We start from the raw sequence: 14,339 nt of genomic DNA on the forward strand, positions 1-14,339 counted from the left end.
TTATGCTAAAAACAAATAGAATGATAGGTATGCTGTAGCAATCTGTGTTCCATATTTCTATAATATTAATTCATTTAGTGGACTTCAAATATTTAGTCATTTGCTGATGCCAGAACAGAATATTCATGGTGACCCTATGACACTCAATGCATGAATATTTTACAGAGAAAGTAATAAAGATTGATGAACGCACTATCTACACACTGCCGCAATTTGTCCTTGGTCCAGGCAGGGTTTTAGTAATTGTGCCTTCTCGAGTAACATTCATGTCACGCTAATTCCAAATTTTCTCTTTTAAATGTTTTATCGATACAGTCAATTCTCAGAAATGGTCTATTGGGTTCTCAACCATCACAAATTAAAGCAGCTGTCAACGGTTTTGCATTCGTGTATTGTTTCTTCAATCAGATGTTCTGAGCTGCCAGCTTCTTTTGTGTTACATTTGGCACAGGCTTAGTGTAGGAAAAAACATAATGGACGCAAACAATCAATCATGTTTTTGTAACTTTTAACTCACTTGAAGTTCACACATTTTGGAGTGTACTTTTTTATTCAAGCTTAAAAAATGGTTTTATATATGTGATGAGATAGATAACGTTCACATATCCAGCTGTTGCTGCAGAAAACAGCCTGACGGCGTTCACTGAATATGGCATTGCCGGATTCAATAGTTTTTTTGTCCGGCCGACAGCCAGCATTTATACTAAATCATCTCTAACGAAGATGTAAATGAAACCTAAGGCATTAGTCTTCTATGTTTTCTTCTGTTGCCCCATAGTTCAGGGACATTGGCAGTAGTTGCCAAAACCTGCCCGACAAGTCAGTGCCATGCTTCTGTTGCAGTTTCTGGGTCACTATTTTGGATTAATATGTGGATACCCCCTGAACATACCCCCCTCCGCTAGACATAACACAATGTAAAAGTCTTTCCCGAAGGGGACATTTACTAAGACCAACGTATTACAAGCCGGTCTTAACCTTTCCACCGCCAGCATCATTATATGTACTAGGAGGATGTGTCCAGGCCTGTGTGCCAAAATGGATATCTACCTCAGCAAGGGAGCATCATCTAGGCTAGTTTCCTTATATAGATTATAACAAATGTGACAGGCTGGCTGCGCTGGACCTGCAACACTCACTCCACACCCCATTTTTTGGTGAGCTGGTCACACAGTTTTGGTTGCACCAAATTTTGTGACTGTCACCAGTTTTCTGACGTACAGGGAATAATAAATATCCCCCAAAGTGTTCCTTTCATTTTGAATGATCTTGAAAAAGGGCCATGAAGATTACCAGGGATAATCTAAAGGTGCCCCTACGCATAATAGAAAAAATGGCCAGACCTGCCAACTACCGAATATTATGTTAATCGGCGCCTCCCGACTATATACAGCATATTGGGGAAATTGTTGGCTTTTAACTCTCCATCATTTTATTTTCAAAGGACACAAGCCACCGGTAGAGTGTTTGGCAGTGGCTTATGCCCATTCACTGAGGGGGTCGGGAAGAAGAACGCTTGGCTGAACGAGCATTCGGTCAACAGCTATTGAAGCTATTTGGACATCTTAAATGGTTCCCAGCTTCGCTGAACTATGAAAACTTCAGTATGAGCAAGTAAATACTGAATCTGTTTAAAAGTTTCTTTAACATCTCAATGAGACCCACTAACCCTGTTTGCCAGCCTTGTCTCTAGATGCTATGTGCAGATGTGTTGGAAAAATGTATGAAATGTTTTCCAAAATGACCTCTTCACAATGTAAATTGCAATACACCTCAAGTCAATTGGATTAATGTTGCATTGGGAGTAAGGAATTGTCGCCCCCTGCTATCTAGAAGCATCATGCTGGTGTAGTACTATTCACTTCCATTTGACAGCCTGTTTTATACAGCAATTACTACCTCTCTATTTAACTTTCAATGAAATGTTCACATTACTTTGTCGCTATGAAGTGCTCTACTATTGAGTATTATTTTCCTTTATTACGTGGCAGCTTTAATGCCCACTTTCATCAAATTGTTTATGGTGTTCAAACAAAATTTCAGATCCTCGTTGAATCATTAAAATGGGCCTGAAAGTCAACAGCTCCTTGGCAGCTTTGTATTACAAGATATTGGGTAACGAAAAACGGATGGGCGAGTGAATGTATATGATGTGAACACTGAGAACATACACATGAACACTGCAAGACTAAGGCTTGGACACAGGCCTGTGCAACCTCTGAGACGAATGGAGCTGGTTTATTTGACCTCCACGCTTCTATGAAGTCATATTTTAAAGGGATTATCCAGGATTTTGATATTGATGGCCTATCCTAGGATAGGTCATCATTATTAGATTAGGGGAGAGGGTTCGACGTACCAGCACCCCCACTCATCAGCTATTCGAAGAGCCCGCATTGCCCTGTGAGAGCTTAGGCCTCTTCCTAGGCCAGTGACGTCATTGTACATCAGTCACATGGCCCTAGCACAGCTCAGTCCCATACAAGTGAATGGAGCTGAGCTGCAATACAAAACACAGCCACTATCCAATGAACGGCGCTGTGCTGGGTAAGCTGTGAAGAGGCACAGGAGCTCTGGTGAGTGCAGCGGACTCTTCAAACAGCTAATCGGCTGGGGGACTAGGAGTTAGACCCCGCCAATCTCCTATTGATGACCTATCCTGAGGATAGGCCATCAATATCAAAATACTGGATAACTCCGTTAACTATGCATGCCTCATGTAGATGTAGAGGCAGCAAGAGGTTTTTTTTCCTGTCAAATTTCAGTCGCATCATAAATAAAACATTCTATGTTTCTTTGATGTATAAGGCATTATACAGATGACTGTACTAAGGCTCTATAAAACCTTGCAAGGAAGAGAGGGCAGGGATTATTCCACCCTCCAGTCCCCCTTCTCTCTCTTTTTAGCTGCAGCATGCTCAGCCAGTCCCCACTGCCAGAGAACTTCTTCATCCAAAATAATCTACACCAAGGAGATAAATATTTTCATTTCATGTTCCCCCCAGCTTGATGTGAAAAACAACTTTTCCATTGATAGTTATTGAAATTTTCTTACCAAGCCAGCGCTGCAGTCCCTGGTCAAATTATGCTGCAGGCACTTTCTGGATCACATGCCGTATATTGTGCATATGATCACAACCCACGATGAACATGTCAGTCATCACTTGTGATGAGCGGCAGGGGTCATATTCGAATTCGCTATATTTCACGAATATTTTGCAGAATATTCGTCGAATATTCGCAAATTCGAATATTCGTTATATTCTACTAATTTTTCACTCGAAAAATCGACAAGGTAATGATCGCGCAATATGCGAATTTTCATAATGCTAATTTTTATCGCAAATTTATCAATTGCCAAGTAAAAACATGATTCCTCCCTTCTTCTTGCTTGTGGGCCAATAAGTCATAGCTTTATATAGAATATATTTGTTTTTTCAAATATTCGTAATATTCTAAAACAAGAATATATAGCGAATATTCTGAAAAAAAAATAACAACGAATATAGAGCAATTTAGGTAATATAGTGCTATAATCTTTTTTTTTCAATAGTTGAATTTTTTTTCCAATCTGAACTTCAGATGAGAAAAAAATGACAACTATTAGACAAAGATTATAGCACTATATTAGCTAAATTGCTCTATATTTGGGTTTTTTTTCAGAATATTCGCTATATTGCTATATATTCTTGTTTTAGAATATTATGAATATTCAAAAAAACTAATATATTCGATATAGTGCTATATATTCGTTTTTTTTGACTATTCATCTTTTTTCCCATTTAAAGTCATGATTCTTCCCTGCTTCTTCCTTGTGGGCCAATGAGTCATTGGCCCACAAGCAAGAAGCAGGGAGGAATCATGTTTTTACTCGGCAATTGAAAAATTTGCAATAAAAAAATCTCGAATATTTGAAATTACGAATATATATCACTATATTCAAAATATTCGTGAATTTTCAAAGTACCTATATTCGCTATAAAAATTCGCAATTCGAATATTCATGATCAACACTACTCATCACTGGTGGCACGATCATGTGGTAGGCAAATTTTAAGAACTATTAATGGAAATTTAGTTTTTTACATCAAGGGGGACATGAAATAAAACAATATCTCAGAATACCCCATTTAACAAAGAAGACAACTGCCAGCTGCCCCATATATTCATAAGTCACAGGGTGCATAGTTTTTGGCCACAGCAGCAACTCTAGAAGCGCCCATCTACTCCATCCTCCATCCATTCCTAGAGCCCAGTACAGACTACAGCTTCTGAGCTTTACAATCATCCCTTCTCCAAATTCCCCCTTGCAGACAGAAGGCAGAGGAATAGCAAAGACCTTAGCCTCCCTCTACATACCGTATCTTGACTATGGAAGATGCCAGGGTCTTGGTTACTGTTCTGTCTCTTTCTGTCTGCAGGTGGGGAGGGTCTAGGATCTATTCATGGGGCTTGGTTGCAGCCTAGTGTATCTCCAGTTATATGACTTTAGGTGGATCCATGTATGCTACTTCACACAGTTTCCATTAAGTTCTGTGGATTATATCATCTGGGCACATGTTTAAATTACTAAGGGTCTATGATCCTTGACAGCTCCTGTAGCATACCAATCATGCAATGCAATGCAAAGATGTCACCTAGCTATAGCCCTTAAGGAGTGCACCAATTATATGCTTTTATTAATTAGATATCCCATCATTGCCTGATTGGTGGGGCTTGACTGTTGATACCTCCTTCAGTCCTAACTGTAATGTAAACTTAGTAAGGCTCAGTGGTTGCTTTAGCTTCAGCTCCAATCCCCAATAAGGTGTTTGTTGGGAGTGGTCACCCAGCAGGCAGTGGCAGATTAACATAAGGGCATTCGGGTTGGCAGCCCCGGGCCCGGCATCACTGGGAAGCCCAACGCCGGCCCAAACACCCACATACTGCGGCGGGGCACAGAGGTGCATAGTTCCCTGCCCTGTCGCCAATCACCTGCCATAGGCTTTAGGCCTAGTAGGCCTGAGGCCTATGTGGTAGTATAATCCCAACATAGGCGTGTGTGATGACATCATTGCGCGATTGTGCTGGGACGCAGGACCATGAATATTGCGCGCCTGCTACCTGCCTAACCATCCCGGACGCAGGTAAGTATTAGCTTTTATTAATTTTTTTTATTTTCTGTGTGTGCTAACTTTGGGGGGCAGAGGAGGACATGGGGGCAAGTCATTTAATGGGGGTAGTCTGGGGGCAGATTATTACATGGGAAAAATCACTTCATTGGGGGGCAGTGTGGGGGCAAATAATTTCATGGGAGAGCAGTGTGGGGCAAATTACTATATGGGGCAATGTGGGGAAAATTACTATATGGGGCAGTGTGGGGAAAATTATTATATGGGGCAGTGTGGGGGACATTACTATATGGGGTAGTGTGGGGAAAATTACTACATGGGGGCAGTGTGGGGGAAATTACTATATGGGGGCAGTGTGGGGAAAATTACTATATTGGGCAGTGTGGGGAAAATTACTATATGGGGTAGTGTGGGGGAAATTACTACAGACGTGGACAAAATTGTTGGTACCCTTTGGTCAATGAAAGAAAAAGTCACAATGGTCACAGAAATAACTTTAATCTGACAAAAGTAATAATAAATTAAAATTCTATAAATGTTAACCAATGAAAGTCAGACATTGTTTTTCAACCATGCTTCAACAGAATTATGTAAAAAAATAAACTCATGAAACAGGGATGGACAAAAATGATGGTACCCCTAGAAAACACAGAACATAATGTGACCAAAGGGACATGTTAATTCAAGGTGTGTCCACTAATTAGCATCACAGGTGTCTACAACCTTGTAATCAGCCATTGGGCCTATATATATGGCTCCAGGTAATCACTGTGTTGTTTGGTGATATGGTGTGTACCACACTCGACATGGACCAGAGGAAGCAAAGGAAAGAGCTGTCTCAAGAGATCAGAAAGAAAATTATAGACAAGCATGTTAAAGGTAAAGGCTATAAGACCATCTCCAAGCAACTAGATGTTCCTGTGAGTACAGTTGCACATATTATTCATAAGTTTAAGATCCATGGGACTGTAGCCAACCTCCCTGGACGTGGCCGCAGGAGGAAAATTGATGACAAATCTAAGAGACGGATAATCCGAATGGTAACAAAAGAGCCTAGAAAGACTTCTAAAGAGATTCAAGGTGAACTTCATGCTCAAGGAACATCAGTGTCAGATCGCACCATCCGTCGTTGTTTGAGCCAAAGTGGACTACATGGGAGACGACCAAGGAGGACACCATTGTTGAAAACGAATCATAAAAAAGCAAGACTGGAATATGCCAAACTACATGTTGACAAGCCACAAAGCTTCTGGGAGAATGTCCTGTGGACAGATGAGACAAAAATCGAAGTTTTTGCCAAGGCACATCAGCTGTATGTTCACAGACGAAAAAATGAAGCATATCAAGAAAAGAACACTGTCCCTACTGTGAAACATGGAGGAGGCTCTGTTATGTTCTGGGGCTGCTTTGCTGCGTCTGGCACAGGGTGTCTTGAATCTGTGCAGGGTACAATGAAATCTCAAGACTATCAAGGAATTCTAGAGAGAAATGTACTAGCCAGTGTCAGAAAGCTTGGTCTCAGTCGCAGGTCATGGGTCTTGCAACAGGACAATGACCCAAAACACACCGCTAAAAACACCCAAGAATGGCTAAGAGGAAAAAATTGGACTATTCTAAAGTGGCCTTCTATGAGCCCTGACCTCAATCCTATTGAGCATCTTTGGAAGGAGCTGAAACATGCAGTCTGGAAAAGGCACCCTTCAAACCGGACACAACTGGAGCAGTTTGCTCATGAGGAGTGGGCCAAAATACCTGCTGAGAGGTGCAGATGTCTCATTGACAGTTACAGGAAGCGTTTGATTGCAGTGATTGCCTCAAAAGGTTGCGCAACAAAATATTAAGTTAGGGGTACCATCATTTTTGTCCATGCCTGTTTCATGAGTTTATTTTTTTACATAATTCTGTTGAAGCATGGTTGAAAAACAATGTCTGACTTTCATTGGTTAACATTTATAGAATTTTAATTTATTATTACTTTTGTCAGATTAAAGTTATTTCTGTGACCATTGTGACTTTTTCTTTCATTGACCAAAGGGTACCAACAATTTTGTCCACGTCTGTATATGGGGGCAGTGTGGGGAAAATTACTATATTGGGCAGTGTGGGGAAAATTACTATATGGGGTAGTGTGGGGGAAATTACTATATGGAGGTAGTAGTTGCTATTAGGGGACATTATTTTTGGGGACACTATACAGGCATTATTACCTGGAGCGAAATATAGGGTGTTATTATTACTGGGGGCACTCTAGGGGACATTATAACTGCTGTAGACACTATAGGGACCTTTGGGATAATTTATCAAACTGGTGTAAAGTAGAACTGGGTTAGTTGCCCATAGCAACAGATTCCACCTTTCATTTTTGACTATTCCTATGGAAAATGAAAGTAGGAAACTGATTGGTTTCTGTGGGCACCTAAGCCAGTTCTACTTTACACCAGTTTGATAAATGACCCCAATTCTCCTCCAAGTCTTTTTTTTATCATTATCATATGTATTTTAAATTTGGCAACTAAAACTATTATTTGTCACCTGCAGTCCTATATAACAGCCCAGATAACACAATAGTTCACTGTGTTATGTGGGGTGTTACATAGAACTGCAGGTAACATCTATGACATCTGTACTCAGAGAGTTAGGAGATGGTGGGGGTCTGACTCCTGGCACCCCCGCCAATCAGCTGTTTGAGGAGACGGCGATGTTCCAGGGAGTGCCGTAGTCTCTTTGCTCCTTACCAAGCACAGCGCTGTCCATTTGATAGCACTGTAATTGGTATTGCAGCTCAGCGCCAATCACTCAGATGGGACTGAGCTGCAGCTAGTCCATGTGAACGATGAATGTGATGTCATATGGCCTAGGAAGAGACTCTGGCGCTCACGAAGCACCGCAGCCTCTTCATACAAAAAACAAAAAAAAAAAAAAAACCAACTAAAACTTAAACTAAAACTAAAATGGAGGGGCCTAAGTTGGGTAGACAGCCCCAGGCCTATCGTGCACTTAATCCGCCCCTGCCAGCAGGTGAATTTTTTTCATTACTGGACAATTCCTTAATTTTTTAGGACATTTGGGATGTGAAACTGGCTCATAGTCTCTAAAAAGGGGCGGGTTGTGTGGGCAAAAACATTTGCTGTGCAATAAACTAATTCTAAGGAAGCGCTCCACTCACCGTTCTTGCAGACAGGGCAGCACTGCTCAGGTTCATACACAGGATTTACACATTCCGGTACAGCACAATCTGCTACAACACAGTGGACTTCATTGCTGGGTTCACACCGGCACCATTCACACGGAGAAGGCTGTCAGGAGGTAATAGACATGTTATAGGATTTGTGACTGTCAAGATGACAACAAATTTACAGATGTAACTGTACAATAAAATAAAATGCTAATATTTAACATTTTGTGTGTAGTATATGCAGCTAGAAAACAACACATATGATATTTCAGCCATAACAATAAAATCATTTAGAGGAAGACTGGGTCAGAGATTCTCTCAAATGGCAGGTCTTGTTGGGTGTTTCTGGGGAATAGTGGTTAGTACTTACCAAACATGGTCCATGGAGGACAACTGGTGAACCAGCCACCGGGTTATAGGAGACTAAGGCTAATTCATACATAGAGGGAGTAAGGGCTAGTTTGCCTGAACAGGAATGAGAACACACAACACATCACAGCTTATTGTGGATGGATCTGCACAGCCACAGACCAGTTACAGTTGCCCATAATGGCCACTGCAAAAAGCACCTACAAATGGGCAAATGAGCGTCAGAAGTTGACCATTGAGCAATGAAATGCAACCCGATACATAGAAAGCTGCTCTAACAACTTTCCATCATAGCCAGCACCAACCTTTTCAGCAAATTGTACTACCTTAGCTGTCCTGTAGGGCATGACCAGAATCAGTGAGCCTAAGGCACCCATGGTGCTGTTGTCGATTCACCAATTGTCCTTCTTTGGATTAGTTTTGGTAGGTACTAACTACCGTATCCCGGGATATCGCACAAGGCCTGTGGTTTTAGAGATGCTGTGACCCATTCATCTAGTCATCACAATTTAGCCCAAACCCTTACATATGTCCATTTATCCTGTATCCAACACACCAAATTTAAAAACAAACTGTTCACTTGCTGCCTAATATATCCCACATCATAACTTGTGACACTGCAGCCAGATAAAGTTATTCACATAGCGCATATCCACAAGGCGTGGAGACACTGCGTATTTACTTCGGTGAATCTGCATGCAGCAAATCCACAGCATTTTATAGCAATAGCACAGTGGATGGGGTTTTCTGAAATCTCATCCATACACTGAAAACGTATCTGCAGAATAAACTAATGTGCAGCATCACCAGTTATACTGTGGATTTCCACTACAGATTTCTAACTATTTCAAACAGCAAAGTATCTGTATCTGGAGTAACACGTGCAGATTTTGCAGCAGATACTGTATATGGTGGACTCTGTTCTGAAATTGTGCTCCGTATGGTCATCCTTTAATGCTGTGGCTGATTTAGATAGATAGGAGATAGATAGATAGGAGATAGTCCTGAAACACACTGCTTAAGGCCTATTGCACACGACCGTATGGCTTTTTCAGTGTTTTGCGGTCCGTTTTTCATGGATACGCTGTTCCGTTTTTTGTTTCCGTTGTGTTTCCATTTCTGTTCCGTTTTTCCGTTCCGTTTTTCCGTATGGCATATACAGTATACAGTAATTACATAGATAAAATTGGGTTGGCCATAACATTTTCAATAGATGGTTCAGGAAAAAACTGAACGGAAACGGAAGACATACGGATGCATTTCCGTATGTGTTCCGTTTTTTTTGCGGATCCATTGACTTGAATGGAGCCACGGACTGTGATTTGCGGGCAATAATAGGACATGTTCTATGTTAAAACGGAACGGAAAAACGGAAATACGGAAACGGAATGCATACGGAGTACATTCCGTTTTTTTTGCGGAACCATTGAAATGAATGGTTCCATATACGGACCGTATACGGAATGCAAAAAACGCCAGTAAACGGGAAAAAAAAACGGCCGTGTGCAATAGGCCTAATGCTGTGATTGTTTTTCGTGCAAATTGTGCTTGTATATGAGTTCCAATAAAGTTGTACAGGGAGAGGGAGGTTCTAACAAGCCTCCCAGGGCAGACTTCGCCCTACACACAGTACAGAGGAGAAGGAGAAGTGTGTGTGATGTCTGAGGCAAAGCTGCCCACCATAACCAAGGACAGAAAGACCATCTGTCAAAATATAGTATTTCTAGAGAGGATACAGAGGTATATGATTATACAGTACAGCAGAGATAGTTCATCCCTCCAGTCTGGAGAAATAAGGGAGAAAGATTGATTGTCATCGAAAACTGCCCCTTATGCAACTTCTAGGAACTAATTTGAATCTGTGTAAAAGCTGCCTTGCTGTAAATTACTTTTGCATACATTGATGACCTTTGGATCAGCTTAAGTAAAGTACTAGGAGTTTATTAAGAAACTTGGTCTCCTTATTCCACATCAACTCCTAATTGCACCTTACGGTGCTGGCGTCACAAACAACATGGGGCTCAGCCAACAAATCACTATAAGTGTACCCATTACCATCAAGGGCACCTCAACTTCCATCTGGCTGGTGTTCCCTGCAATAGAGAGTGCCCCGGAGGATTTAGTGCTGTCTTCCTCATCACAGCACGCCGACCCAGGGAGCTGCAAAACCGTAAATACGACTACTACTCCCATCGGCCCACCATGCACTCACATACTGCCCCTGCGGTCCGGTCCGCTGCAGATAGATATGAGATAGATAGTGTGATAGGGTATGGTCTGGGAAGACAGGTATTTTCCTCCCAGTGTTGCTGGGCTGATTTGCAGCCAGGTGGGGTCAAACACCGGACTGGATTTTAATATTCCGGTCCGGGTTTTGACAACACTTAGCTGTCCTTAAAAGACAGCTGGGCTCAGCAGCAAGGTGTCTCTGTTTTGAGATCTGAGGCCCCCCTAAAGTCTGTTGTGACCGCTGGTGAAAAAACGGCTAACAAGGTGATTGTTTTGTTCTTTGGACTTTCCTTTGTGTGAACTAACACTAAAACTGAAGAATGTCGCTTTGTTTTTGTCTTGTGTGTGAATAAACACTGAAGTTTCGTTTTACAATTTTTTTTTTTTTACCTTTGTTCTGCATCCACTTACCCTGCCTACCAGAGCGAATCCCCACAATAGATAAATAGATAGATAGATATGAGATGCATAGCTATGAGAGATAAATAGATATTATCTAAATAGTAAGAAACAGAGGCAGCACTCTGGATAAGGGCTCTTTCACATCTGCGTTATTGTCTTCCGGCATAGAGTTCTGTCGTCGGGGCTCTATGCCGGAAGAATACTGATCAGGATTATCCTAATGCATTCTGAATGGACAGTCCGTCCTTCAGGATGCATCAGGATGTCTTCAGTTCGCTTTTTGCTCCGGCCAAAAATCCGGAACACTTGCCGCAAGGCCGGATCCGGAATGAATGCCCATTGAAAGGCATTGATCCGGATCCGGCCTTAAGCTAAACGTCGTTTCGGCGCATTGCCGGATGCGACGTTTAGCTTTTTCTCAATGGTTACCATGGCTGCCGGGACGCTAAAGTCCTGGCAGCCATGGTAAAGTGTAGTGGGGAGCGGGGAGCAGCATACTTACCATCCGTGCGGCTCCCGGGGCGCTCCAGAGTGACGTCAGGGCGCCCCAGGCGCATGGATGACGTGATCGCATGGATCACATGATCCATGCGCATGGGGCGCTCTGACGTCATTCTGGAGCGCCCCGGGAGCCGCGCGGACTGTAAGTATACCGCTCGCCTGCTCCCCACTACTACTATGGCAACCAGGACTTTAATAGCGTCCTGGCTGCCATAGTAACACTGAACGCATTTTGAAGACGGATCCGTCTTCAAATGCTTTCAGTACACTTGCGTTTTTCCGGATCCGGCGTGTAATTCCGGCAAGTGGAGTACACGCCGGATCCGGACAACGCAAGTGTGAAAGAGGCCTAACATGAAGAAAAGTGGATCCCTCTATCTATCTATCTATCCATCCATCTATCTATCTATCTGACTATCTATCATATCTAATAGCTATGATAGATAGATAGATAGATAGATAGATATGAAATAAATAGATATGAGATAGGCTGCTTTCACACTAGCGTTCGCTGGTCCGTTCGTGAGCTCCGTTTGAAGGGGCTCACGAGCGGACCCGAACGCAGCCGTCCAGCCCTGATGCAGTCTGAATGGAGCGGATCCGCTCAGACTGCATCAGTCTGGCGGCGTTCAGCCTCCGCTCCGCTCGCCTCCGCACGGACAGGCGGACAGCTGAACGCTGCTTGCAGCGTTCGGGTGTCCGCCTGGCCGTGCGGAGGCGTGCGGATCCGCCCAGACTTACAATGTAAGTCAATGGGGACGGATCCGTTTGAAGATGTCACCCTGTGGCTCAATCTTCAGGCGGATCCGTCCCCCATTGACTTTACATTGAAAGTCTGGACGGATCCGTCCGAGGCTATTTTCACACTTAGCTTTTTTTAGCTAATATAATGCAGACGGATCCGTTCTGAACGGAGCCTCCGTCTGCATTATTATGAGCGGATCCGTTCAGAACGGATCCGCCCGAACGCTAGTGTGAAAGTAGCCATAGATTGATACACAACATATATATGACAGATAGATGGATGGAATAGATAAAATATTAATATTTCCTGAATCGCCTTTGAGTAGGATATCTTAGCATAATACTAACAGATTTTATACCCAGTTCAAAGAGAAGACAAGAATTTGAGATATTTTTTATTAAGTGATAATTAAGCAGTTTTTCAGGCTGTAATTATCACCGCCACTGACTATACTTTTCACCCCGGTATACCGCCTACACAGTTGAGGCAGCCGCTGCTTGACCAGCATGCTAATTACACATTGTGTGTCAGACTGGCGGCTTACTACACCTTAGCTGAGAACCACACAGCTTTGTATGATATTATTTTCCATAGAAATCACAAACCATTAAAAAAGGTAAAATTGTAAAAGTAAGTTTCAGTAATTGTCCTATGTGTGATATACTGCAGTGTACTGACCCTTCTATGCTCATTACCAGGAGGGTTACTCATAGAAGATTCGGCTAATAATGGGAACTGTGCCTTTACACGTGGTGAGGTTAATGCTGTACTGGTCAAGTGTACGGTATTTTGTGGCTTCTTATGGATGCTCCATTTAGACAATAAGACATGCAGGTAATGTATTAATGAAAGAAGTGAAGGAATATGAGCAAATCATGGAGGGCAAAGAGAACTGCATCTAAATCAAAGATGAACCGCAGGAGCAGTCACTACCACACCCATCTGGACACTACTATGCCACATAATGACAGTGAGGGGCTTCAGTGCCCCCATATTACTGCCCCTTCCATATTCTGATCATAGGAGGCCACTGCAAAATGTGCATGAATTGCGTGAAGATTTTGCTTCTGATATACATATATACATGTATCCAGTGGATATAAAAAGTCTACACACCCCTGTTAAAATGTCAGGTTTCTGTGATGTAAAAAAATGAGACAAAGATAAATCATTTCAGAACTTTTTCCACCTTTAATGTGACCTATAAACTGTACCACTCAATTGAAAAACAAACTGCAATCTTTTAGGTGGAGGGAAGAAAACAAAAAAACACTAAAATAATGTGGTTGCATAAGTTACATAGGAGTCGGCATACACCTGCCATCATTTAAAGTGTCTCTGATTAACCCCAAATAAAGTTCAGCTGACTCTAGTTGGTCTTTCCTGAAATTTTCTTAGTCGCATTCCAACAGCAAAAGCCATGGCCCACAGAGAGCTTCCAAAGCATCAGAGGGATCTCATTGTTAAAAGGTATCAGTCAGGAGAAGGGTACAAAAGAATTTCCAAGGCATTAGATATACCATGGAACACAGTGAAGACAGTCATCATCAAGTGGAGAAAATATGGCACAACAGTGACATTACCAAGAACTGGACGCCCCTCCAAAATTAATGATAAGACGAGAAGAAGACTGGTTTGGGAGGCTACCAAGATGCCTACAGCAATATTAAAGGAGCTGCAGGAATATCTGGCAAATACTGTCTGTGTGGTACATGTGACAACAATCTTCCGTATTCTTCATATGTCTGGGCTATGGGGTAGAGTGGCAAGACAAAAGCCTTTTCTTACGAAGACAAACATCCAAGCC

At 42.3% G+C, this 14,339-nt stretch overlaps 1 protein-coding gene across 1 annotated transcript in view; it reads right to left on the reverse strand.

Annotated features, from left to right (window-relative positions):
* Positions 1-14,339, reverse strand: part of VWC2L (von Willebrand factor C domain containing 2 like) — a 213,835-nt gene that overhangs the window by 118,219 nt on the left and 81,277 nt on the right. The window contains exon 3 of the mRNA XM_044305101.1: positions 8,278-8,407. Within this exon, the coding sequence (XP_044161036.1) occupies positions 8,278-8,407 (130 nt within the window). The remainder of the gene's footprint in view (positions 1-8,277; positions 8,408-14,339) is intronic.

The sequence above is a fragment of the Bufo gargarizans genome, chromosome 8, assembly GCF_014858855.1.
Source record: "Bufo gargarizans isolate SCDJY-AF-19 chromosome 8, ASM1485885v1, whole genome shotgun sequence".
Taxonomy (NCBI): Eukaryota; Metazoa; Chordata; class Amphibia; order Anura; family Bufonidae; genus Bufo; species Bufo gargarizans.